This window comes from Xenopus laevis, chromosome 4L (genome assembly GCF_017654675.1).
Source record: "Xenopus laevis strain J_2021 chromosome 4L, Xenopus_laevis_v10.1, whole genome shotgun sequence".
NCBI lineage: Eukaryota > Metazoa > Chordata > Amphibia > Anura > Pipidae > Xenopus > Xenopus laevis.
Window position 1 is genome coordinate 137,067,094 of NC_054377.1, and position 27,851 is coordinate 137,094,944.

The window sequence follows — 27,851 nt, forward strand, 5'->3', positions numbered from 1 at the left end:
GAAGATAAATATTTTATTGGAAAAAATCAATATTAGACCATAGCATGGTTTCAGGATGAATGTAAATAGTTTTTCTGTATAAAATATTATTGTTTCTACACAAGGAACAGAGAGTCAACTTAGGTCTCATCGATATTGAAAGCAAGCCTGACAACTGACAGTGACTTCATAGTCTTGGAAAGACTGGTTTCAGTGTTGCAGTAGACTCTAGTAGTTCACAAACCTTGGGGCTGCTCCTGCATTGGGTCCCAGAACAATAGATAACAAGACTAAAGCTGAAGACTTACTTAGGATGAGATTTGGTAGATACTCTGATTTGAAGGTTAATTAAAACGAGATTTGGGATACAGGATTGTTAGGGTTTGATAATCTTAGAATCATAGCAGAAATACTGATACAGCAATGTCTATCTGTAACTTTTCTGTTGGCAAATCGTGGTCAAAGGGTTGCCTAAACAAAAATTCCAAAATAGTCCAACATAGTAAACATTACTGAAATGATTAAGTTCCACATGAGGAAAGAGGCAGAGGCCAGATGCATTTTACAACGTGATAGAATAAAGGCAATTTTAAAGAACAAAAGCAAAGTCAAATTATTTTATAAAAAAATAACAGTACAATTATTATTGGAAATCTGAGTTGTCGGAACTCCACATGTCACTGAAGTCCAGGGTAGCACCTGTCATTCTCCTAAACATGTCCTTAATGTCATCACACGTTGTCTCAAAGTTTGTGGTGGCATCATATGATCTGGAAATGAAGATCTGCAGAAAAACACCAACCATAGACAGTTACAGAGGATCACCCTGACTAGTTAGACTCTGAGCCCCATAGTAAGCTGACTTTTCTTGCATGGTTGTCTAACCACTGGTAAATTCAAAATTCCTCAGTGGTGGAGTTAGAGGGCCATTGACCCTGGAGCAATATTTAACGCAGGCCATACTTCTTGTTGCCAACATTTATCCTTTTCACTTTAATCAAGACCATAAGCCTCTCAGTCTGCTCATCATCCACCCTGATATCAAATGCAATCTGTAGTTGATGTCCATAGCATCCAAATACAATCAAAAATTGCAAACTGGAGGGCTACAGAACAACAATTTCATTAAAAAATTACAATAAATGAGGCCTTTTAGTGGCAATCCCAGAATACCGCCATTAGCAAGTAACTGGTAACCAAAATCCCTTTAGATGCAACATTCAGACTTCCTATTGCCCATAACTGATCTACATCTTATGTAGTTGAAATACCCCGTAAAGACACTGAATTTCCCTTGTTTTATCTATAATAGCATATCACACTGAATATTGTATAACCCACACATTCTGTGTCTAATCCACCCTCCCAGCATCCTACCATCCTACTGACAGCCTGCTAGTTTAGTGCTTTTCAGTAAAATAATTGCACTTGTTATCCTAATTCCTATATATTTGTAATTTTTGGAGAACTTGAGGAGCAAATTAAGTTCCAGGATGAATAACTGCCAATTGTACTGCTTATGACTTGCTAAAAACCTTTCCCAAATTCATTTCTGATACTGATTTATTTATTCCTGTATTTCTGTCTTCTACCAACAAATCAAAAAAGGCTTCAGTATAGCAAAGGGAACCAGCTACTGGCCTAATAAGCTTGATATTAAAAATATGTAGAGACTAATGTGTCAACTACTGTCAAATATAAGGCTATTCTAAATCACTAAGGTGTTCCATGATTTCAATGAATGCTGATGTGACTACTAATATCCATATACATAATTATTTATAATAACTATTTATATAAGAAGAAGGCAGCAAATCATGTGACATAAATTATATCATTAAGCACAGAGGGTTATAAACAAGGCATTTAAACTGTGCAGATGAAAAGCTCATATTTATTTGACAAATTTTAGTGACCAACCACTTTCACTTAATATCCAGCATTGTCATCTCACCTGATTTTTTGTCCCATCAAGCTTTGGTTTAAATTGATCATTTATGGACACAAATCTGAAAAATATGAGTAATAACCATTAACAAGAGCAATTATTAAAGCCTTCAAATACAGACATAGGATACAGAAACCTGTTATCCAGAGAGCTCTGAAGAACGGGAAAGCTATCTCCCATAGACTCCATTTTAATGAAATCAAATTTTTAAAAATGATTTCCCTTTTCTCTGTTATGATATTAAAGTAGCCTGGACTTGATCCCGACCAAAATATACCTATTCACGATTGGAGGCATAACAATCTTATTGGTTTTAAATAATATTAATAAAATGCAGATCCAAACTAGGCAAAGATCCCTTATCTGAAAACCCCCCAGTTCCCGAGCATTCTGGATAACAGGTTTCATAAATGTGCATTGCAGCAAGTTGAAGCAATAGATATTAAGTGCAACTCCCAGGAGCCTTAACTTTTCAGTGCTTGGAAGTCATTCAGCATGGCAGATATTACATGTGTTGGGTATTAAAGGACAAAGGTGAATCTCTACTTTCTACATATAAATCCATTTGTCATACATGAAAAGGAAAAACTCCATTGCCCTGGTGGCCCAAAGCAATTCTGTCAAATGACTTGGGAAGTGCCAAATACTGAAACTTTTCAGCTGTAAAACACCCAGTAGAGTAGAGGTCCCCAACCTTTCTTACTTGTGAGCCACATACAAGAGAGTCGGGGAGCAACAGAAGCATGAAAATAGTTCCAGGGGGGTTGACAAAAAAAGGGCTGTGAATGGCTATTTGGTAGCCTCTGTATGGACTGGCAGCCTACAGGAGGCTCTGTTGGCAGTACACCTGGTTTTTATGCAACCAAAACCTGGAATTCAAAAATAAACATCTACTTTCTGTCAGGAGTGTTTTGTTGCAGAACTCTCTGCTTAGTAGACAAGATGGCCGCAAACTGATGTCATCCTGCCATGGCGAGAAAATTCAAAGTAAAAGGAATGGCAAGACACGGGTTCAGTGCATAAAAATAGATTTCGTTTCTTGGTGTTCCTGGGTGCTACTTAATTCTTTGTTTCTGGACTTTTGGCTCTCTGCTTTGCTCCTGACCACAATCGATTGCTGCCTGCCTTCGAACCTGCCTCAATCACGGCTTCTTGACCCCTGTGCTACCATGTATTGGACTTTATATCTAGTGCTTCCTCCATGGTCAGGGCTCCTCCGCTATTGAGCCGTGAGGCCCTGACACTTTGAAGCCACTGGGAGCAACAGCCAAGGGGGTTCGGAGACACATGTTGCTCACAAGCCACTGCTTGGGGATCACTGCTCTAGCGCATCTTTAGGCTGAAAAGGGCCAGTGGGGTTTACATTGGGAACTTTCGGTTATCAGTAAAATATAACCACTTGAATTTTGAAATTAGCTGAGTGGAATATGGATTTGCTTTCTAGGAGTGCAGAGAGTTGCATGTCCAATGGCAAATATCATTGAGTGCAAAACCATGCACATTGGATACATTTTGCCTCTTTCCTCCTTCTTTGTAAATGATCCCTTATACCTCCACCCTGTATGTCTCATTTGAGAAATGTACGTATTCCCTTGCATACAATGCTGTGGTGTTTAGCTTGCATAAATGTCTCGCCTGCCTTTAACAGCTCACTCCGCTACCAGGAATAGAGAGTCATTCTCATGCCGCTTCCTGCATTCCAGGGAAATTCTGCAGAACACTCTGCCCCCATTAGTGTTGCAAAACAAACCCGCCCACAGAGAAGCATGAAATACATGATTTAGCCAACACAAGACAGGAGACAGGCACATTTAACTGTAAGAGGATTAAACCCTAGTGTGGCAACACAAGACAGGAGACAGGCACATTTAACTGTAAGAGGATTAAACCCTAGTGTGGCACAGGCTTAAAGTCACAGTACAAATGTATCCTAGAGATTATGTAAACTTTGCTCATCTGTTAAAATAACATTTTAAAATCCATCAGTCTTACCTGCAAAAAGGAGTATTTTTAATCTCTCCTTTTATTTATCTCATTTACATTATAAGAGATAAATCCAATACCAGAGCAAGGGGGGTAGGTAGCAATTTCACCAGAATAAGGTTCTATTATATAGGTATGGGAACTGTTATCCAGAGATAAAGGATTTTATGTTTATTTTGATAAAATGGAGTCTACAGGAGATGGCCATTCCACAATTCGGAGCTTTCAGGATAATGGGTTTTCAGAGAACGGATCCCATACCTGTATTTGTAAAAGGGGGGTGCAATACTCCTAAACTATGTTAATTGTGGGATTTACTGCAGCACATCATTTGAGAAGCTCATCATTTGCCCAGATCCTTGTCTCTCCTCAACCTTACTGTGAGATAGATAAGCAAAGGTCATACATATGGCCTGGGCACATAATCATATTTTTTGATTAAGTTGAGCCCAGCCTTCCTGCACTACTTATGACCTTCATCGCTTACCAGGAAAACATCAGGGTTAGGCAGGGAGTGGCTCCTCAGATTAAGCATAGACATTCAGTATTCTAGGGGTAATAATACAATTTCCTACTTATGCCTTCACTGCAGGATTACATGAATCCATGTATCACTACCATGCAGCCACCCAGCAAATTATAGGCCATAGATCACTGGCTCTGCTTACTTCTGATCAACAGGCTCCAGTAGCTCCAGGGCTGGCTGGATCTCTTTCTCTGGAGCCTCTGTTTCCACCGTTGTGCTTATTATAGCCACGTATTTCCCATCTGATGCCACGCAGTGTGAGCAGGAGACCATGCAGACATAGATATCTGAGCAGAGGGAAAAGACATGTCAGGCTGAGATTGCAGCCACAACCAGTGCTAAAAATACCTCTTGGCATCTGATGGGGTAAAAGCATTTGACTGGCACTTGGGAGGCAGAGATGAGTGAGATAAGCAGAGGGCATACATATGGCAAAGGTTCTAATATACAGGGTTGCAGTATTCTTTTTTTAAACTACAGTTTATGTCTACTTAGGCAATTATATCTAAGTAACTTTGTATTTGAGGGAATCTCCATCCAAAAAATAAAAAGTTTGGATGGTTTTGACTTGTTCCAACTCTTGAAACAATGTAGCAGAAGCCACATTTCTCCAGATTTCTCCTTCCGTCAATCTGCTGGCATCTGCTAAATTGATTTAAGAGAAGCAATTTAGAAACAGGGGGCTGAGAATACAAACAGTCTGGCAGATAGCCTGGCCTGCAGGTGGTGGTTGGAAGGTTTTTGTGCCTTCCTTTGGGTCAGCACCAAAAGGATCTGCCAGGTTTCTGTTTCTCCTCAACTACAGGCGTCATCAATTAATCAGCAAATGAAAGGTATGACCCATATTATTGTATGGAGTCAGCAGCAGCAGGCGCATGTTCTTTGACATACCCAGACCCCTTGTACCTGAAGTCTGGTTTTCTGTTCAGCCTGACGCGTGTTTATTATACGATATACGCTGCCTAAATATTTATGGGACAGAAAGCTAAATAAGCTAAATAACTGTTAGAATCAGAACTCCAGTTGCATCAGCACTTGTTTATGAATTGGAGTATCGGGCTGCCTCTCTATTTTTGGATTCTTTTATGAGATACATATGTGCATAAGCTTATACAGACTTTAGTTTAAAGTGCTTTCAGGGATGACGTGTGTTATACTTCTAGAGCAGTCCAAGGGGGTAGCTCTTATTTATGGCCCCATAGTATTCTCAGGGGCTCAACAGACTATTGGACATGACTTTATTTTCATATAGTCTGACCCTTGAACATGCCATATGAGAAATACTTTTCCTTCTACATGCAAAATGTTGGCATAAGTACAAATGTTTTGGTGCTTACATGACACTACGTTACTGATTAAACAGCAGTATTTTAGTGGATAAAAGGTATAGGAGTGGCCATATTAGATATTTTTTTTAGGAAATATGTCTCCTTTAACACTTCATTTATGGAGAGGTGTGGAAGAGCAGCTGGGAGCCTGGGACAAGGTTCTAGCTCAGTGCTCTGTGGTAGAGAAGGCCAGAATTTTTCTCACCTACGTGGTAGAGGGCCGATAATGGAAGTCAGTGTTGACCACTCCCTGTTTTTAAAACACAGCCACTTTAAACCACACCCGTGTTACCACAAGAACTTTTAGGACCATACATTATTTGTGGTAGCACACCAAAAAACCAAATGGTTGGTGCTCACTGCAGCGATATCACTCAAATGTGAAAAAATGTAAGTTACAGTATATTAAAACATACCCTTAAATCCATATGCCTCATCCCCTGTGGATAACACAGCAACCCCCCAGCACATGATTAAACACTGTAACAGCTAGGGATGCACCGAATCCAGGATTTGGTTCGGGATTCGGCCAGGATTCTGCCTTTTTCAGCAGGATTCGGATTTGGCCGAATCCTTCTGCCTGGCCGAACCGAATCCTAATTTACATATGCAAATTAGGGACAGGGAGGGAAATCTTGTGACTTTTTGTTACAAAACAAGGAAATAAAAAATGTTTTCCCCTTCCTACCCCTAATTTGCATATGCAAATTAGGATTCAGATTTGGTTCGGTATTCGGCCGAATCTTTCGTGAAAGATTCAGGGGTTCGGCCAAATCCAAAATAGTGGATTCGGTCAATCCCGAGTAACAGCCCCTAACAACAATTTCCAAATGCTTATGTAGGTACCCATAGGGTTAAAGGAGAATTCAATCCATTTGTAAAAACCCGAGTATCCTCCACCCCAGGTAGACCTCCCTCCCTCCTTCGCCCCCAGGCTAACTGCCCCCCCCCCCACGGGCCCCATTCTTTATACTTACCCCTCGGCGCAGATTCTTCCAGCGGAGTTGCACGCATCCATCTTACAGGTCCTCGGTAAGCTGACTGGGAGATCGGCAATTTCCATGTAATTCCGCGCATTCGCAGTTGTCGCAAGCCGGCAAACTGCTCCAACTGTGCATGCGCCAAAATACCGATCTCCCAGTCAGCTTACTGAGCTTATTTTGGTGCATGCGCAGTTGGAGCAGTTTTCCGGTTTGTGCGCATGCGCATGCACGGAATTACACGGAAATTGAAGATCTCCCTGTCAGCTTACCGAGGACCCGGAAGATGGATGTGTGCAACTCCGCTGGAAGAATCTGCACGGAGGGGTAAGTATAAAGTATGGGGCATTTCCTCGGGGGGCAGTTAGCCTGGGGGGATGAAGATAGAGTCCTGCGTGGGTCCCAAACCCGACCCGTACCTGCAACCTGCAATCCACAACCCGGACCCGCAACCCACATTCTTACCCGCTACCCGACCCACAAGTACCTTATCTGCAACCCGAACCCGCGACCCTCAAGAATCAGGAAGTGCTGTCATTGTAAACCGGAAGAGACATCATCGGAAGTATACATGATGAGAAAAAAGGAGTAAATATCGATATTGAGAAGACCCGCAGGGTAACGCAGGTTTTTGCTGATAACCCGCGGATACACGACCCGCTGCAGGACTCGAGATGAAGGAGGGTTGGTCAACCTGGGGTGGGGGGGGTACTCATTTTTTTACAAATGGATTGATTTCTCCTTTAAATTCCCCTATGATCCTAAAAGTACCTCATGGTTAGAAACCCCCTCCCTGGCCACCTAAGTGTGGGGCCTAAATTGGATAAGGGAGGGGGAGTGAGTCCTTAGTCCCTAATGCAGTGTGACCTGGCATATTCCTGGTTTGGCCTGAAGGTGTCACTGTTGTGGAAACTCTTTACAGCCATGTGCTCAGTCAATCTACTTCCTGATTTCATTCTAGTAAGAGGTGCAGGACTGTAGCTAAGATGTAAGCGGCCTAAGGAATTCAAGTGGCCCTGAGGGGTTTGGGGTACAGGGTCCCAAACCTTGTGACCTCAACTATTGAGAAATCACATGGTGATGATGCCCTGTATGGGCTCAGGGATAAGGAGACTCTGATAAGAGATGCTTGCAGATGGATGCCAGTAAAAGGGGCTCTGTGGTGCTCGCACTGCGCATAGTGTTGGAACGTGCCCTAAAGATTAAAGCAAGTTTAGTGTGGTCGCTAGGAAAGCTTTGGAGCCAGTCTGAGGAATTGAATCACTGAGGATGCCTGTGCCAGCTCTGTATGAGCCCCGGTGAGTCTGCCTGAAGGAGCGTAGTGAAAGGCTCCAGCGTGTCCCATGTATGAGAAACAGGCGTTGTTCATGCACCTGCTACGTGGGAGCAACCTATGTCCATCTGGAGAGGTATTTGGGCAGGTAGCGCTATCTGGGGAAAGTTTAAGGGGTTGTTCACCTTTGAGTAACTTTTAGTATGACGTAGAGAGTGATATTCTGAGACAATTTGCAATTAGTTTTAATTTTTTTTATTATTTGTGTTTTTCAAGTTATTTGGCTTTCTATTTGGCAGCCCTCCAGTTTTCAATGTATAGTAGTCTCGTTGCTAGGGTCCAAATTTCCCTAGTAACCATGCATTGATTTGAACAAGAGACTGGAATATGAACAGGAGAGGCCTGAATAGAAAGATGAGTAATAAAAAGTAGCAATAACAATACATTTGTAACTTTGCAAAACATTTATATTTAGATGGGGTCAGTGACCCCTTTTTGAAAACTGCAAAGATTCAGAAGAAAAAGGCAAATAATAAAAAAAAATAAAAAAAAAAATAATGAAGACCAATTGAAAAGTTGCTTCGATTTGGTCATTTTCAAACATACTAAAAGTTATCCTAAAGGTGAACCACCCCTTTAAGAGCTATTGGGGGATAAGGAACCGAGACTCTCTTTGTCCACCAGGAGTGGAGTGTGGGACTGCGCCTGGTAAGGACTGTGCCAGGGTTGCCTTATGGGTTCCCTAGGGTAGAGGGTATTGTGATTGTATTTACTCTGCACTTTTACAATTATATAGCCGTTCTATTTGTTTTATTGCAATGGTGTGGTTAATCATTTGTTCCTAGTGGGGCCACCTGTAGGTGTATCCCTGGGTCCCACTAGGTGGAGGTACTGCCATGGAGAGAAATTCCCAGTACCCTTTAATTTAGCAAAGGGGATTCAGGACCTGTGGATGGTAAGATATTAATGTTGTATATCCTATAGCACAGTGAGGTGGCCAAGATGGGGTTACTTGAACTTGAACTTTTTTTTTTTTAATAAATGTATTTATTTATTTTCACAAAAGAAAGAAAAAACAAAACAAAATTAAACAAAGTATATAAATAATCTGTTCGGAATTTGAAATACTTGAACTTTAACTATAAAATACGAATTTTTAGTGAGAAAAAAAAAAACTAAATTTTTTTTGATATTTATTATACCCCGAGGATGAAAAAAGCCATAATCCGAAAAATACTCCATCTCAGACCTGCCAATGTTGTATATAAGTCAATGGGAGAGGTCCCTATCCTATTTGGAAGTTTCTGGAGTCTATGCTGGAATTATCTGAAAATCTGATTTATAGAATCTGAAAAACTCTGACTTTTTGGGAAAAACTCGGAAAAAATCAAGTAGATCGGGGGAATACAAAAAACCAAGAATTTTTGCTCTATTTTATTGAGTTTTTATCCAATCTGATTAAATCGTGCTTTTTTTAAAAATAAATATGTTCAATTGTGGATTCTAGTTTGGTCAGACTTATTTTGATTGAAATAATAAATAAGGCCCCATGGGTGCGAAAGTAGACTTGGGTAGCTAGAAGAGCAGTCAGAGCCCTAGCAAATAAACCAAGATACCTTGCTTTTAAGAACAATTGATGCCCAATTCGTGCACACACGATCAATGACATGATTTGTGCAGGGAGTGGGGTTGGACCGGCAGGCCCACGAGAGCCTGGTCCAGTCCAACCCTGTTCTAAGCCAATATTAAATACTCACAATTTTACAGTCTTAAATGCTATCAGTAAATGTAATTGCCATTAAAAACTGTATTTTCAGGCTGTTAACATTCTCTGCCCTGCTGGTTCTGACTCTTGAAACAGACCTGGGGTAGAACTGACTTTGGAACACTGTTTCAAGAATCCGAACAAGAGAACTGAAAGAGACACACAAATGTATTTTGGCAATCACTGAGAAATGTGTAATAAATATATATTGGAAAGTTGCTTAGAATTTAGTTTCATTGAACTAGGGGGAATCCGGCAGAAGAGGTACCGTGCCTGGCGCCCCTTCAACTTTGCACCCTAGGCACGTGCCTCTTCTGCCTACCCCAAATTCCGGCCCTGTGTGTAAGCATAGAGGAAGCGGACCCCGCTCACAGGGGGGCCCAGACTGTGGGGTCTGCTTCCTCTATAACAAATCAGCCTATGACTAAGTGCCCCTATGGCACGAAACGCGTAAGGCCTCTGATGTTTTTGTTCCAATAAAATATTTTTTTACTATTTTTGGAGTGTGATCTGGTTTGTGCCAGCCCATTCATCACTTATTTTTTGTTATATTGCCTTCCTGAGCTGAAGGTTCGGGGTTTGTGCACCCAGATCCCGTTTGTTTGGGTAAGTTAACCCCAACATCACTGCTTAATGCGCTGACACTGAACATTTTTCTCTATATATAATCTGCTTCCTCTATAGCTAATAAAAAAAACCCTCCAACCCAGATGCTCTCTTACCTGTGGCGAGGAAGGGGGGTGCGTCTGGTGGGCGTGGGTGGAGTCGAGGCAGGGAGTGGGCAAGGCTGGACGTGGACTGGGTGGAGGCGAGACGGGAAGTGGGCGGGAGGATGGGGATCAGAGTGTGCCATGCCCCTATGAAGATATCTTTGCATGGGGGCCCAGCCCACTTTAGTTACGCCATTGCCCTCAAGATAACTCGTCCATAATGTTGAATATAAAGGATAAGTTTGATTTTGTATATAAGAGACACTTAATTGTTGCTGCTGTACTTGGCATATAACATAGTTTAGCAGTGCAGTGGCGTAACTACCGGGGGAGCAGGGGGTGTGATTGGGCCAGGGCCCGCACCCCCTCAGGGCCCCCCGTCAGCTCGCTCACCACTCTGTTCTGCGGCCGTTTCCGGCCACACGGAGGGGGGCGGGGCCCGCGTGCACGTCCCGCGCCAGGGCCCACCCCCCTCTAGTTACGTCTCTGTAGCAGTGCATCTAAAACATGAGAGTTAACATAAGCGTGCCGTATCACTTTATCATAATCAATCTACCTGATTTTCGGTTAACCTGAGTCTGAGGTATGATGATTTGACACGAGGTGCACTCGTTGGTGTCTCGGATCGGGTGGCTGAGAATACAAATGGCTCTTATCACCCGACCAGTCTTCTTGACTTGATCAGGCACATAACTGGGGTCACAAATCAGCTGTTTGCAGTGAGCAATCTGGAAAACAGGGCACGGCATCCACAGCAATCATTCTCTTGATATCAAGTACTCAAGTGTTCCAATGTTCAACAGTCAGTTGATGTCTCTGTTGCTATGGGTTACTACCCCCATGCAAAATTGCCCAGTGTCACTTACAGTAGGGAGGTGCTCAGTACATGAATAGATTGGTAGAAACCCATCTTACCTCTCCCTCTGACTTTACTCCAACTACTTGTCCATTTTTCATAAGGATCTCATCCACAGGCTTATTTAACATATATATCCCACCAAACAGAGCACTCAGCCTAAGACAAAAGAATATTTAGTTATTAATCTAAATTATCAACCTAAATTAATAAGCTCACTTTGGCATTCATTCACATCTGGACAAGAATAATGCTTTATTTTAAACAATGTACCTGTATATTTTGCCTAACTATAAGCTGAAATGAAGCTGCTTCTTGTGTAATAGTAACAGCAGTGTCAGACTGAGCCTCCTATGGCCTTATACAAAATCTAATATTCAGAATCTAATATTATACAATGTTAAAAATGGCATTTGTGGACATGTCTGTATGGTGGAAATAAGCAATTGCCAGTCAGGGACCCCACAAAAGATTTGGAATTTAATACATTATTATATAGGATATATATTTGTAACAATCCGAAATGTTTTAAAGGGGTTGTTCACCTTTAAATTAACTTTTAGTATGACGTAGAGAGTAGTGATGGGCGAATCTCTCCCATTTCGCTTCACGAAAAACTTGCGAATTTCCCGCAAAATTCGGGAAAATAGTGAAATTGGAAAGTTCACGAAAAAATCTTAAAATTCTACAGTTTTCACGAAAAAATTGAGCAATTCATACATTTTCACAAAAAAATCGAGTAATTCAAACCCTTTCACGAAAAAATCAAGCAATGCAAACATTTTCACAAATAAATCGGAAATTGCCGCTGGCGAATTTTCACTGGCGAATTTTTGCGGGAGATTCGTGAATTTATTCACCGGCATCGAAAAAGTCGGAATTCGCCGCAAATTCGTGCCAGGCGAATTTATTCGCCCATCATTAGTAGAGAGTGATATTCTGAGACAATTGGTTTTCATTTTTTATTACATGTGGTTTTTGAGTTATTTAGCTTTTTATTCAGCAGCTCTCCAGTTTGATGTTTCAGCAATCTGGTTGCTAGGGTCCGAGTTATCCTATCAACCATGCATTGATTTGAATAAGAGGCTGGAATATGAATAGGAGAGAGTCTGAATAGAAAGATGCAATCTATGAATAAAAAGTAGCAATAACAATACATTTGAGGCCATAAAGAGCATTTGTTTTTTTCAGATGGGGTCAGTGACTCCCATTTTTGGAAAGCTAGAAAAACTAAAAAGAAGAAGGCAAATTATTTAAAAACTATAAAAAAGAAAAAATGAACACCAATTGAAAAGTTGCCATTCTATAACATGCCTTAATATAAAGGTAAACTTTGAGTAAAATTTGAGCAATCAAACCTAAAACTTATTTAAAACTGTCAAACGTAGGTAATCTGTCAACAACGGTAATTGTAAATACAAGGCATTAATATATACCGATGTCTCATTTTTTAAAGGCATCTAATCATTTTAGCTGTATGCTTTAGATATTGGGCCATGTGTTCCATACTGTGGGCATATTTTGGTTCAAGGAACGATGCTCTGGTAAGTCTCGCTGTCCTTCTCCTGTTGTTGCATTTTATACTGAAGAAAAAGCTCATAGCCTAAAAAAAAAAATATAACTGAAAATTCTGTATTTTATAAACTGTGCCCTCCCAGAGGCTCAGCACCAGTCAGTTATACTGCACATGCCAAGGGCTGCTGTTGAGAAGCCTGAGGGGTCCCTGGAAATCATTAGTGCAGAGAAAGAATTTTATTTACAGTAGAACTGAAGTTTAATAATGAAATAGGCTAAAATGCAACCTCAGAACTAGGCTAAAAATGCTCCCGAAAATGGACTTTTGTACCAACTAGGGCCGGAACTAGGGGTAGGCATAGTAGGCACGTGCCTAGGGCGCAAAGCTGGGGGGGCCAAGGCACGTAGCTGCTCTGTCGCCTACCCCATGTCCAGTCCCCTCACTCCCCATCTTCCTATTTCTGTGCATGTGCGCACGCCAATTTGCGCTTGTGCGCATGCGCTCCAGCATACGTGCCGGCGTCAACTTGTGCACGATCAGCCGGCACCACGGCGGGACAGGTTTCCTAGGGCGCCTGCCCGGTGTGGCCCGGCTCTGGTACCAACCCTCAGCCACCGCAGCCTCCAAATTGCAAGTAATGTGTCTCAGAAGATGCCCACACCGTAACTCCCCATCTTTTCTGCTGACTTACAGTGCGACTCACACTATTCAGTAGATAAACAATATAAGATTTACCAATGCAAAGCAAATGAAGGCAGATGTAACCTCTTGCTTTCAATCAGCATTGGAGAATATCAGCTTCACATTAAGGAGCATATTTACTACAGGATGAAACTGAAAATTTCGAGTAGTTTCACTAAGAATTAAAATTTCCCTCAACATCGCCAATTTACCCAAAAGAGAATACAACAGGTTTTGGAGCACTAACTTCACAGTGGTGAAAATTAAAGGGATACTGTCATGGGAAAAAACATTTTTTTCAAAATGAATCAGTTAATAGTGCAGCTCCAGCAGAATTCTGCACTGAAATCCATTTCTCAAAAGAGCAAACAGATTTTTTTATATTCAATTTTGAAATCTGACATGGGGCTAGACATATTGTCAATTTCCCAGCTGCCCCAAGTCATGTGACTTGTGCTCTGATAAACTTCAATCACTCTTTACTGCTGTACTGCAAGTTGGAGTAATATCAACCCCTCCCTTCCCACCCCCCACCAGCCAAACAAAAGAACAATGGGAAGGTAACCAGATAGCAGCTCCCTAACACAAGAAAACAGCTGCCTGGTAGATCTAAGAATAACACTCAATAGTAAAAACCCATGTCCCACTGAGACACATTCAGTTACATTGAGAAGGAAAAAAAGCAGTTTGCCAGAAAGCATTTCTCTCCTAAAGTGCAGGCACAAGTCACATGACCAGGGGCAGCTGGGAAATTGACAAAATGTCTAGCCCCATGTCAGATTTCAAAATTGAATATAAAAAACCTTTTTGCTCTTTTGAGAAATGAATTTCAGTGCAGAATTCTGCTGGAACAGCACTATTAACTGATTCAATTGAATCCAAATAGGTTCATAGGCTAAAACAGCAATTCGAGGTTTTAGATGGAGAATGGTCAAAGTCAACGTTTTAAAGAGACAGTACATGATAAATTTACACACACACTGATTATCGTATGATAATTCATTTCAGATGATAATAGCTGTGTGTGTGTGTGTCGCCACCTTAAGAGCAAAAGAACTCATTTTCACCAAGAAAAATTTCTCCAGCTTCAGGAGACGAAATAGCATTTTAAAGATTGACAAGCCACTTTTGAATCTGATTATCTACATTGCCCCCTTCATTCAAGTCATTTCTTCTCTGTGACAATTCTCTAGAGAATTTTCCCCATTACAATTTACACAAGGAGAAAATTCACCACATTTCTCTTGAAACGGTGTACTTACAATTTCTAGTTAACAAACTAGAGAGCTGCTATAGAGAAAGCAGACCCTGTGGTCTGGGGCCCCTTTCACCCAGCGACCACGGGGTCTGCTTCCAACCTTTTTAAACCGTGAGCCACATTCAAATGTAAAAGGAGTTGGGGAGCAACACAAGCATGAAAAACTATATTGGGGTGCCAAATAAGGGCTGTGATTGGCTATTTAGTAGCAGCTATGTGGACTGGCAGCCTACAAGAGGCTCTACTTGGCACTATACTTAGTTTTTATGCAATTTAAAAAAAAAACTTGCTTTCAAGCTTGGAATTGAAAAATAATGACCTGCTTTAAGAACACTGAGAGCAACGTATTGCCCATGAGCCACTGGTTGGGGATGTCTACTGTATAGTTATGCCACTGAGTAGAGCTCTGTATTCACTATCTATTCATGCATTTGGGATTTTTAGAAACACGTTTATCAAATGTGGAACTCTAACTTTCATCCATTGATATATATGCTCATAGGAATGAATAAAAAGTGGGTGAACTTTCCTGTGTTGAGCTCTAATCTCCTATTTTGATAAATGTGCCCCAATGTTTCTTACCATGCAAAGCCCTGTCGGAGCTCTCTTAGTGCACAGAGAGAATGAAGAGGGTAAATTTCTATTTTAGATTTTTTTTAACTTACGGTCAGCATTGGGGAATACCAACTTCACATTAATTCGGCTCCCATTCAATCACTGTTTCTTACCGGGCAAATCCTTGTGGAAGTTCTCCTAGTCCATAGAGAGGGTAAAGATATGGGCTTTTACTGTATTTGGCCAGTGATTCACAGTACAGTTTAATACGATTTATTGTTTCTAAGCATGGAAGGTCCAAGTAGCTGAGAAGAAAAGAAAACTGTTCAGTCAGCAGTCAACTATGCCCTAAAGCCAGTCTATGGCAATATACAGTATTATTTAATTTGACACAAGGACATAGCCCAGGGTGACATCATTTAATATTACTTGCTGCAGTCCGGATTGTGTGATGAGTGCATGTAAGCCTGTTGTGGAAGTTGACCTAAAGTTAGACAATAGAAGGATTCCGGATGACCCTGGGATGTCACTAGAGTTCATTTTAAGTTAGTTAGAGAGTTGCCAACACTCCTAGGTATCTGACAGATTGGCCTGAGGCTTGAATGGATGGATAGCAGATGAGTGGGGCTATACAAATGTGTGTCCCATTGCTAATTTGTCAGTAGGGCCATGACTTATTGAAAGGCTAAATATAGTCATTTATTCAGGGCCAGATTTACATAGAGGGCGCCCCTAGTCCCACTCCCATTCGTCGCCCCCATCTCCTCCCTTTTATTTGCTCCATCATCGGGAACTGAACAATGGGGATTGCTGCATGGGAAATTTAAAAAACTATTGTATCTCCTGTGCATCCCCAGTGTTTCTGAACCAATATGGGTGTGGTTGGGCAGCAGGCCTCCCCCTAAAGTCCTGCCACCCTAGGCCCGGGCCTTGGTGGCCTTTCCACAAATCTGGGCCTGCATTTATGACCTTATTTGACAACATACTGTATTTATGGGGTACCTTTAGGTAATCGGGAAAACATTTTTTTAAAGAAAATTATTTAGGCACTGCAATCTAAATAATTCCTCAAAACAGAAAAGAGTTGCTGTTAGATATAGTAATAAATAATGAGCATCAGTGCCCACTTACTCATCCGTTCTGTACAAGGCCAGGGCATGACCAGTAAAAGCCATGACTTCTGGACCTAAATCGAACTTCCGATATAATTCTCTCATGGTCGTCTTTGTCGGATCAAAATCATACTGAGTGTTTGCACACTGATCATTGAAGTTCACCACAAATAGAAGGAACTTTCGGAAACGCCTCTTTTCAAAGATGCCCATTAGGTCTTCAACCAAGAAAAAAACAAAGAATTTTATGGGGTTTTTTTTTGCTACATTGTCAAGAAAAGTCAAGTCAAGTGGAAAAGGTTAAATAGAATCATGATCCTCAGCAGCACAATTCCTCAGCAGTGATTTCTTGACATAATTATCAATATTTACAAGTCATAATCGCCTGTCAAGAAAATTCACCAACGCTTTTAGGGACGTGTTATACAAAGTAAATGAGGGGCAATTATGATCCCCCTGCCCATGGAGCTAAAAACCACCCAGATGACAAAAAGCTCCAAACTGCCCCATGTTCCATTGCCTTTACTAGGTCATCACTGATATTTTTAATCATCTCACCAGAAGCCAAAGCTTCTTCCTCTGTGCAAGGGACTTTGTGAATTTTGCCAGCTTTGTAGACATAACTCCCATCTACAACTTTGAAGTCTATGTATCGGGTGACTTCTGTGTAGAGAAGCATCTTCACCAGCTGTCCTAACAGGAGGAAGAGGAGAAACAAACACAATTAGTGTTGATATGAACTCAATCCCCATGTAGAATACACTGCCTGGTGGGCACAAGGGTTAGTGCTTTAAGGCTATAGCACAAAGGACTGTTCAAAGCTAATTCTCTTTGAAGTGAAGATGTCAGTAAGAGATTCTGGTACTTCACCAGAAGCTCATCCACCAGAATATGCTGTATGCCATCAGCCTTGTAATTAAAGAAGGCTTATCTTGGTACTCCTGCTTTATCACAGGTTATGTTCTTTTTCTTGACCTTGGGTACTAATTTGTTACATAGTTACATAGTTAAATTGGGTTGAAAAAAGACAAAGTCCATCAAGTTCAACCCCTCCAAATGAAAACCCAGCATCCATACACACGTTGCTGGATTGTTATCATGCTTCAGTCCAGATCTGTGCCCCACTTAAAGGAGAACTAAAGCTTAACTAAAGAAGTAGTCTAGAAATTTTGTACATTGTGTTTTGAGCTTCTGTACCAGCCCAAGGCAATCACAGCCCTTTAGCAGTAAAGATCTGGTCCTCCAAAGATGCCCCAGTAGCTCCCCATCTTTTGCTGATTCACTGCACATGCTCTGTGCTGCTGTCACTTACTGAGCTTAGGGACTGAGTCAAAATATACAGTATATATATAGAATACAAATGTTGTAATATAAGGCTGATTAGTAATTAGTACAGATAATTACTACATGGCAGCACAGAAACCAGTGCACTTTTAAGTTCCAGTATTCGTGTTTGATCCTATTCTTGACTTTGCATTCTTGCTGCCTGAACTGACCCCAGCCTGTGTTTGACTTTTCTTTGGATCTTTATTTGGTGCTGTGCTTCTGATCTGTGTTTGACCTTGGCCTGTGACCTTGACTATGTTTTAGCTTGGTTTTACCTGATTTGATACCGTACAGTCTGTTTGGTATTGACCCGGCCTGTCCCTTGACCTCGCTCCTTGTTCTCCATTCCAGTTATACATTACGGTTTGCTCACCTGCCCAGAGCTTACCCCTTGGTCCTCTCATGTTAAGTCCTGGCGGCATCTGAGTAGCTGAGGGCTCCTCCTGAAGCCAAAGGCAGCTGCTATAGGCAGAAGTGTGAGCTGAGACCGGTACCTTGGGGTTTGCTTTGGGTTTTGGGATACCATACGTTACACCTAGATCTCAACAGCTGCTCAGAGCCCACTGAGCATGTGAGTGTCGCAGACACTTTTCAAGATGGTGACCCCCTGTGACAGGTTTAAAATCCTGGATTATTACTAGTATTGAGAAGCTGAAACTTTAGGCCGATCCTATACAATAAGTTCATTATATAAAATATGACATTTTTAGCCATATTCATTTTTAGGGTGTAGCTCTCTTTTAATGCACTAGAAACCCTATGATTACCACCAACCTTAAACATGAGATTCAGTGCGCTGTGCAGGTATAGTGCTTAAAGCACCATGTTAGATTCCAGGTTAGCAAACTGGCTAAAGATGTGTAGGGTGTACTATGAAGAGTCAAAAATGAACCTCTACAAACTCTAGTAAAAGTACATATGCTAGATTATGTACTCACATAGGCTGGATCTCTATCAGTTTAGTTTTTTTAAGCAACTGCCTTACCATTAGCCATAAGGAACTTTGGTACGAGATCCACATTCCATTCCCTCCCTCTGCCCATTGGTTCTGGGGGTCCATTAACATTAAACCTTCGATATAGCTGAAAGCACAAAACAGCAGGACTGATATCTCCTGTGTAGTTGAATCACAGCTATTATACATTTAGAAACATTGACCTGTTATGACGAGTCAAATATCACAATAACTGCAATGAATAAAAGGAAAGAATGGGGGTATCAGATCAAAATGGAACCTGCTGAACCTAACAGACAGCTAGAACTTGATAGTAATACAATATGTGACTTTGTTACAATAAGTCTAATGGGGGAATGTAATGTGTTCTCAAAGACCATTTGGAATGTTAGAATCCATGTTTGTGTCTTTTTTGACAGACCTCAACGATTTCCTTGCAAAGTTTGCGACCAAATGGCTTTTTTGAACATGCGCAGTGTATGTAATAAAATGTCCCATTCCCAAAGAGTATTTTGAGACTAAATATTTTATGAAACTCCAGAGCAGCGCTAAACATTCGCAAAAAGGCCATTTTAAACATCGCTTTTGATTTTTTAACACTGACACTTCCACTGGCAGTTTTTTATAAAATGCATGGGCAAAAACAAAAGGCAGAATACATAAAACCTCAGTGGATCTACAGTGTCTAGAACAATCACTTGATTGTATGTAATCACACACACACATATATAATACACAAAAGCCATGAATATCTTGTAAATTATATCCTTATAAACTGGTTCTGGTGTCATCAGTTATAAACGGTGAGTTCTGATGTCATTTCTGTCACATGACTCACTGAAAATTGTGTATTATAATAAATAAAGTACCCCCAGTTGCAAAATATGAGGATTTTAGAAGTTCCTCGGAGTTCCATGACCTGCCTTCGGCCTTGTGTTTTTATATGGTCATGAAACTCCTCGGTAACTTATAATATCCTTATATTTTACAAGAGGGGCTACTTTATTCACTATATAATACACAAGAGCCATGAGTATCCTGTAAATTATATAGTGAATAAATTACGCCCTCTTGTAAGATATAAGGATATTATAAGTTACCAAGGAGTTCCATGACCATATAAAAACAGGAGGCCGAAGTTCTTGTGTATTATTTCCTTATAGCACACGAGCCATGAGTATCCTGTAAATTATATCCTTATAAACAGTGCTTAGTGATGTCATCGGTTATAATCGGAGGTTAGTGGTGTAATTTCTGTCACATGACTCAATGAAACGTGTGTATTATAATAAATAAAGTACCCCCTGTTGCAAAGTATGAGTATATTCGGCCTTGTGCTTTTATTTGGTCGGTAACTTGGTCGCGGCAGGAAGAAGGTGCGGATCTAGGCTGGTGGGGCCCGCAATAGCTGGGGGCCCATCTGGTTTTTTCCCGGCCCAGTCCGACCCTGAAGGTATGGAAGATTTCAATATGAGTCTCTCTGGTCCCAATTACTAAAGAAATTACTAAAGTCAATTCTTTTGGAAATGAACAACTCAGTATGTGAATATGACCCAGGGCGTGCAATCCTGCTGTCTATTATATAGGAAAAATTCAGCTATGGGTCCAGCAGCAGGTAGCAATGATAAAATGATAAATAAAGTTAATTCCTTTAAAATGGAAACAAACCTTGGCTCCGATAATCCGTGACTGGTACTTAAAGGTGGAAGAATTGCATAAATTTGAGGAGCTCTCTCTTTATTTGTCTGATTCTTCTGATGTTTATGCCGCAAGGTGGTTGCTATGGCTCTCCTTTAAGGAGTCCGACTATTATAAACGAACCTCAGTATAAAGTGTGGGTTTCCCACCCTCTGTCTTACCCCTAACCTTGTCCACCCTTTTGCTGCCTTCATGTATGACAATATTTTGGCCTACATTTTGCATTTCAGATTGTAATTCTGAATTGTATGTACTTCCCCCCCCTTTTTTTTTCTTTTCTGTACCCCCCTTTTTTATTTTATTTTCTCTACTTATTTGAAAACTTAATAAAAGTTTAATTGCAAAAAAAAAAAAATGATAAATAAAATCAGAATGTACCTCTTCCAGGGGAGTAATAGACGCAGTCTCTCCTCCATAGTAATCATTCTGATCTATGTGCAAAACCTTCTTGCCATTCACAGACATGATTCCCGATAATACACATTCCTGTTGGTGTGAGCAAGAATACAGAGCTGTAAGTTTAAAGCTGAGCAGCCTATTCTTTACATGAACGGAATCCACCAGTTACCTGCGGCTTCACTGATGCAAATAACAGAATGAGTCAAAGGGCTCTTACACATCGGCGTCGTTTTTTTATGCATTTTACTTGTTTGAGATGCATGTTTAATGCCATTAGGTGCACTCAAACCTAATCTTCCAATTAATACACATTTTGACATGTAAGATCAGTGTACAACTACAAACGGCTGCCCTCTAGTGATAATGTTTCAGAATACAGGATAGATAAAAATGGTTCTTGTGATAACTAAATTAAATTTTCAACATGAAAAAGTTGTTTATAATTAATTAAGTACATTCTTTTATTTATTATTCTCCATCCTAGGACATAAGACTGGAAACCCAATGAATCATTTTCCAAATTCGTTTTTTTAAAAGTTTATCTAGAAAAAAACCCTGCAATTAAACTTAAAAGAAAAACTATACCCCCAAAATGAACACTTAAGCAACAGATAATTAACATCATATTAAGTGGCATATTAAAGAATGTTACCAAGCTGGTCTATATATTTAAGTAAATCTTGCCCTTTTACATGTCTTGCCTTGAATCACCATTTCGTGATGGTCTGTGTGCTGCCTCAGAGATCACCTGACCAGAAATACTGCAGCTCTAACTGTAACAGGAAGAGGGGTGGAAGCAAAAGACAGAACACTGTTAATTGGCTCCTGTGACCTAACAAGTATGGTTTGTTTGGTATGTTTGTGTGCACAGTGAATCATACAATCCCAGCGGGTGGCCCTTATTTTTTAAAATGGCAATTTTTTATTTATGATAACCCAATGGCACATACTAATAGAAAAGTATATCATTATGAAAATGGTTTATTTACATGTGATTTACACATGTGCTGTTTTATGCAATATCTCTTTATAGAGACCTACATCGTTTGGAGGTACAGTTTTCCTTTAACTGATCACTTTCTCCGTTACAATAAAAATCACATTGCTTCATTGTTTTTTTTTTTTTTAAATCTGAAAATTCAAGTTTGGGTATGATTTTCGAATAGCAGAAAAAAAGCAATCTTATATATGATTATATTTGCCACCACAATTTAAAGGGTAACATGAGGACCTACCCTACACAACTCATTTTGGGTCTTGGCCTATAGGTTAAGAACCCCGGGATAGAAAGGTAAGGGAGTGAAAAGCAGTGGTGTTGCAATATAGTTAACACTGACACTGTAATATTATATTTCAAATAACTATACGGGCACTGCTACATGGGGCTGTCTCTTGACACGCATATAAGCACGGCCCGAAAACAAGCTCATCCACATAAATCCATTTTCTCTTGTGTGTGCAGACACATGGAGAGGATTTCATGCTGGATTTGTGCTATAACCAGAGAGGTGGCAACGTATGTGGAGGCATGTATGTGTCCCCACTCCTACCTCCTAGTAGTCCCGACACATCATTCAGATGCTGTCGTGGAGCCCCAGGGTTGGGCTGATTAGCCCCACTGCTACTGCGCTCTGCACCTAGTGACAGATTTCTATTCTGGGGAAAAATGCAGAGTACTGCCAGTTCCCAAACACAAGTGCTTTTTTTAAAGTGAACACTTAGGGGGCATGCTTTTTTTGGTGGGTGGAATGGTCAGAAACTGACCAGCAGGTGGCATTGTTGTAACATAATTCATTGATATTAATATCCCTTAATATCTTAAAAATAATGAATGTAAATTCTAAAAGTGCTTAGAATATCACTCTCATCATGTTTGCATTCACTTATTTTAAAGGTTTACTTATCCTTTAATGCAAACTGTAAAAATGCTCAGAGGCACGCTCTGGGTTTACACTGGTATTCTATTTATGTTTGGATTCCCTACCATGGTTTATTGGCGCCAGTTGAAGCCAAACATTTCATGCAGTGCCAAATCCTCTACTATTATATTTTATACACATGAGTCTTTCATCAAGCATTTTTTTAGGTTCAGCTGGCAGTAATAAACCCCAATAAACTGAATGTACAGTTCTGGCTTATTACTGCCCTTAGCTAAAGGTACTCCTGAGCCAACCTGAAGGTTTATTAAAGGAAAACTATACCCCCAAAATGAATACTTAAGCAACAGATAGTTTATATCAAATTGAATGACATATTAAAGAATCTTACCAAACTGGAATATATATTTACATAAATATTGCCCTTTTACATCTCTTGCCTTGAACCACCATTTCGTGACTCTATCTGTGCTGCCTCAGAGATCACCTGACCAGAAATACTACAACACTAACTGTAACAGGAAGAAGTGAGGAAGCAAAAGGCAGAACTCTGTCTGTTAATTGGCTCATGTGACCTTACATGTGGTTTGTATGTGTGCACAGTGAATCTTACGATCTCAGGGGGCGGCCCTTATTTTTTAAAATGGCAATTTTCTATTTATGATTACCCAATGGCACATACTACTAAAAAAGTATATTATTATGATAATGGTTCATTTACATGTAGCAGGGTTTTACACATGAGCTGTTTTACTCAGTATCTTTTAATAGAGACCTACACTGTTTGGGGGGTATAGTTTTCCTTTAAGTGAGTTTTGTTTGCTCATCATTATATTCCTTGATGGTCATTTAGGATGTGGAAATGTATTTACTCTGCTAAATATTCCATAGCTGATATAGGAATGATGTCATAGACCGGTGACAGGCCGGGACTGGCAATCTGTGTGTTCTGGCAAATGCCAGAGGGGCTGCTGTAAGATGCCATAAAAAATAATTAATTAGTGGGCTGGTGGGGGCTGTTTGGGCCTCAATGTACTTGGAATGCCAGGACCTGTTTTGACTCCCAGTCCAGACCTGACTGGTGACCATATTACCATTGGGGAGCTCTGACATCAAGCAGAAAAGTCTAAAAATCACTGCTTTGAGCAAAGCAAAATATTCGGAATGCTAAATTCACCTATTTGTAGGTGAAAAAAAGGCATGACTCTTATGAAAGAAGGATCGCATTGCTATTATCTACTGCGGTTATCTATAGCTATCTACATTTAGACCATAAAGGGGAAATATATATATAACACCATAAAGGGGAAATAATTATACTCTGATCCGGATTTTTGGATTTTATATGTCGTTGTGTGTGTTTGGTCAAATCTTTACATAAACCTTTACATAGACCCGCACTCCAATGTTCAGTGATTCAAATTATATTCAAATATATATTTAAATATATAGTGAATAAAGTACCCCCTCTTGTAAATTATAAGGATATTATAAGTTACCGAGGAGTTTCATGACCATATAAAAACACGAGGCCGAAGGTCATGGAACTCCGAGGTAACTTCTAATATCCACATATTTTCCAACTGGGGGTACTTTATTTATTATAATACACAAATTTCAGTGAGTCATGTGACAGAAATGACATCAGAACTCACCGTTTATAACTGATGACATCAGAACTCACCGTTTATAAGAATATAATTTACAGGATATTCATGGCTTGTGTGTATTATATATATATATATTAACAAAGGTGTCTAGTTTCTGGGGGCCTCTTTAACCCAGGTCCAGACTCAAATTTAAAATAGGTCCTGGCCCAAAAAGCATCCCCACAGGCCCGATCAATCGTGGCAGGGTGCCCAAACCTTCTTTTATACTTATGAGCAAAAAAAAAAAGCTGGAAAGAGTTCTGTGTTTGTTTTTGTTGTTGTAACAGGAATAAAGCTCATCTTACTGATTAATCAGATTGAGGTATTAGCTGTTGACAACATTACAAATCCCCTAGCAGCTGACACCTGGCCGCAGGGCTGATCTGTGAGTGATGTCAGCAGTCGGGGCTCCACGAAACGTGAAATGGGGCAACTTATCTGCAACATGAAATAATGTCACCCGGGGACTAAAGAAAGGGCAACATTAAATATAGTTGTTTTATTGCTTGTGTTTGCAAAGAAAACTTCAACTAGACACTGCAGTTATAAGACGCACCCAGTGCAGTTCTGCGATTGTAGTTTGGCAACTGGAAGGATAGAGGCTGTTCCCTGTTATAACACTTCTTGTTGTCTCCGTAATGTCATGCTTAGACTCATACACATTATTCATTCATTCTTAGGGGTATATTTATTAGAGTGAAGCTAGAGATCACTGCAGTCCTCTAGAATGAAATTCCTCCACTCTCCATTCATTTCTTGGGGATTTTTAAAGACGTATTTTTCAATGGGTGAACTTTCACTTTCACCCACTGATAAATACGCTTTTAAAAATCCCATAGAAACAAATGGAGAGTGGCGGAATTTCATACTAGTGAATTGTGGTGATCTCTAACTTCACTCTTTGATAAATATGCCCCTTGGTGTTTTCATAGGACAGGTATGGGACCTGTTATCCAGAATTCTTGGGACTTGGGGTTTTCCGAATAAGTTATACAAGACTTTTTTAGATATGGGCTTTTTTTTCTGGGGTATAATACAGTAAATCTTGAAAAAAATTCCATGAGAAGTTCTTGCCCCAAAAAACCCAAACCAGAAAAATTTGGGTTTTAGTAAATAACCCCATAAGTCTAATATAAAAATAGCAGGGCCTGTTTAAAGGGAAGTACAGATATAGGACCTGTTATCCAGAATGCTCTCTTGCTGGAATTTGGATCTTCAAGCCTATTCGAAAATCATTAAAACATTAAATAAACCCAATAGGTTGGTTTTGCCAAGGATTAATTATATCTTAGTTTGGATCAAGTACAAGCTACTGTTTTATTATTACAGAGAACAAGGAAATAATTTTTTTAAATGATTTGATTATAATAGTCTATGTCAGACAGCCTTTCCATAATTCAGAGCTTTCTGGAGAGTGGGTTTCTGGATAACAGATCCTATACATGTATTATGGGCAGCAGCCAGCCTGAGACACAGTGTTGTATACACTATAGAAGTAAAGTATAATAAGAATAATAATGACAGCCTAGGTTAGGCTACCTGGAGCTGCTGCTTATATTTTTATGATAAAATAAAACTTTTCTTGTACTTGTACTGTCTGTGCATCCACCAATAGGCTGGTTCTGCTTCCACTAAGGATTAATTCTATCTTAATTTGGATCAATCAAGTACAAGCTACTGTTTTATTTCTAAAGAGAAAAAGAAAATCATTGTTAAAATTGAGATTATTTGGATAAAATGGAGTCTATGGGAGATGGCCTTTCCGTAATTCAGAACTTTCTGGATAATGGATCCCATACCTGTATTAATCTTCAATGTAGTTTACTATTTTGTTGAGAATTTATACTTTGTTTAACAATTTTCTCCATTCATTTTGGATTCACACAAACCCTCCACAAAAGACCTGGCCAATAGAGTGCCAAACCAAATGCCAATCATAACTTGCAAATTTATGTCTGAGAAAAAAAGCCAAAAATTGTTACCTTAAGTTGTCCAAGCAGTTTGGCCACTTCCTAGTAAAAGTTGCAGGAGGCTAAATCCCAAACCAAATCAGGACATCCCTTCAGAACATAAAGCACCTGCTTGTATTTGATGCAGCAAATATAAGGAGAGCTGTTGCTTTATTCAAGAATAATTCTGATAGGCTTACAGTAACGGAAATCTCTCTACAGGGACCGGTGTAGGCAGAGCCGCTGGGCCCCCTATCCCTGAAGGGGTGCAGGCCCAGGTGCAATCACATCCCCGGCACAACCTATATTTCTTCCCCTGTAGGCTTATGCAATTTCCAGCAAATAGCAAATCAGGTTTTAAAGGGGTTATTCCCCTTTGAATTAGCTTTTAGTATGATGTAGAGAGTGATATTCTGAGACAATTTGAAATTGGTTTTAATTTTTTATTATTTGTGGTTTTTGAGTGATTTAGCTTTTAATTCAGCAGCTCTCCAGTTTGCAATTAGTATAATATAAAGCAGGAATCCCCAACCTTTTGAACCTGTAAGCAACATTCAGAAGTAAAACGAATTGGGGAGCAACACAAGCATGAAAAATGTTCTTGGGGTGCCAAATAAGGGCTTTGATTGACCATTTGGTAGCCTATATGTGGCTTTTCAACTCTGTTTGGCAGTACACCTGGTTTTTATACAACCAAAATTTGCCTCCAAGCCTGGAATTCAAAAATAAGCACCTGCTTTGAGGCCACTGAGAGCAACATCCAAGGGGTTGGAGAGCAACATGTTGCTTACGAACTACTGGTTGGGGATCACTAATATAGAGAGTGATATTCTGAGACAATTTGCAATTGGTTTTTATTTTTTATTACTTGTGGTTATTGAGTTATTTAGCTTTTTATTCAGCTACTCTCCAGTTTGCAATTTCTGGTTGCTAGGGTCCACCTAACATTTGTACCCTTACAGAGCATTCGTTTTTAGATGGGGTCAGTGACCTCCCTCCCCACATTTGAAAACTGGGAAGAAGGCAAATCATTTAGAAACTATAAAAAAAGAAAAAAATGAAGTCAAACTGAAAAGCTGCTTAGAATGAGCTTAGTTCACTCAAAGGTTAACTCAAAGGTGAATCACCCTCGTTATAGAAGGTGTTTCTAGGAACCCCACTGTGTCGTCTGATTTTGGCTGGATGCTGGGAAAGGGAATTCTAGTTGAAGCCACACTGACTCTCCTGCTTCAGATAAAGAAAGAATCCACTCACCTTACTGATTGATAATTATTAACACTTTAAAGACTGATACATTTATTATCAATTACAACAATGTCAATTTACAAAAAGAAAGACAACCCCCAAGATGTTTGTTGCTTACCTTTAGCCCTGTCCCCAAAACAATGACATCATACATTTCCTCCATGCCAGGCAGACTTGCTACTCACATTCGTGGCTCTCAATGATCTTAGCTTTGGGCGCAGAGAGACATGAAACAACCTCAGCTTAATCTGATTTGCCAAATGCTGATAATCCGGCATCTTTC

The 27,851-nt window shown here is 40.1% G+C and overlaps 1 protein-coding gene across 2 annotated transcripts; it reads right to left on the reverse strand.

Moving 5' to 3' along the window:
* LOC108714674 (rab GDP dissociation inhibitor beta) lies at positions 1-27,828 on the reverse strand. Of its 2 annotated transcripts, XM_041590848.1 has the most exons (12): positions 27,687-27,828; positions 20,828-20,935; positions 18,782-18,878; positions 17,029-17,163; positions 16,490-16,688; positions 15,532-15,663; positions 11,408-11,507; positions 11,049-11,220; positions 4,579-4,723; positions 1,934-1,988; positions 618-763; positions 1-248 (listed from the first exon to the last, which is right to left on the reverse strand). In XM_041590848.1, the coding sequence occupies exons 1-11, from the start codon at positions 27,729-27,731 to the stop codon at positions 623-625; spliced, it is 1,329 nt and encodes a 442-aa protein (XP_041446782.1). In that variant the 5' UTR covers positions 27,732-27,828; the 3' UTR covers positions 1-248; positions 618-622. The 2 variants fall into 2 exon arrangements, with proteins under 2 accessions (XP_041446782.1, XP_018114580.1); XM_018259091.2 differs by having other exon boundaries at positions 1-763.
* Between the last annotated feature and the right edge of the window lie 23 nt (positions 27,829-27,851).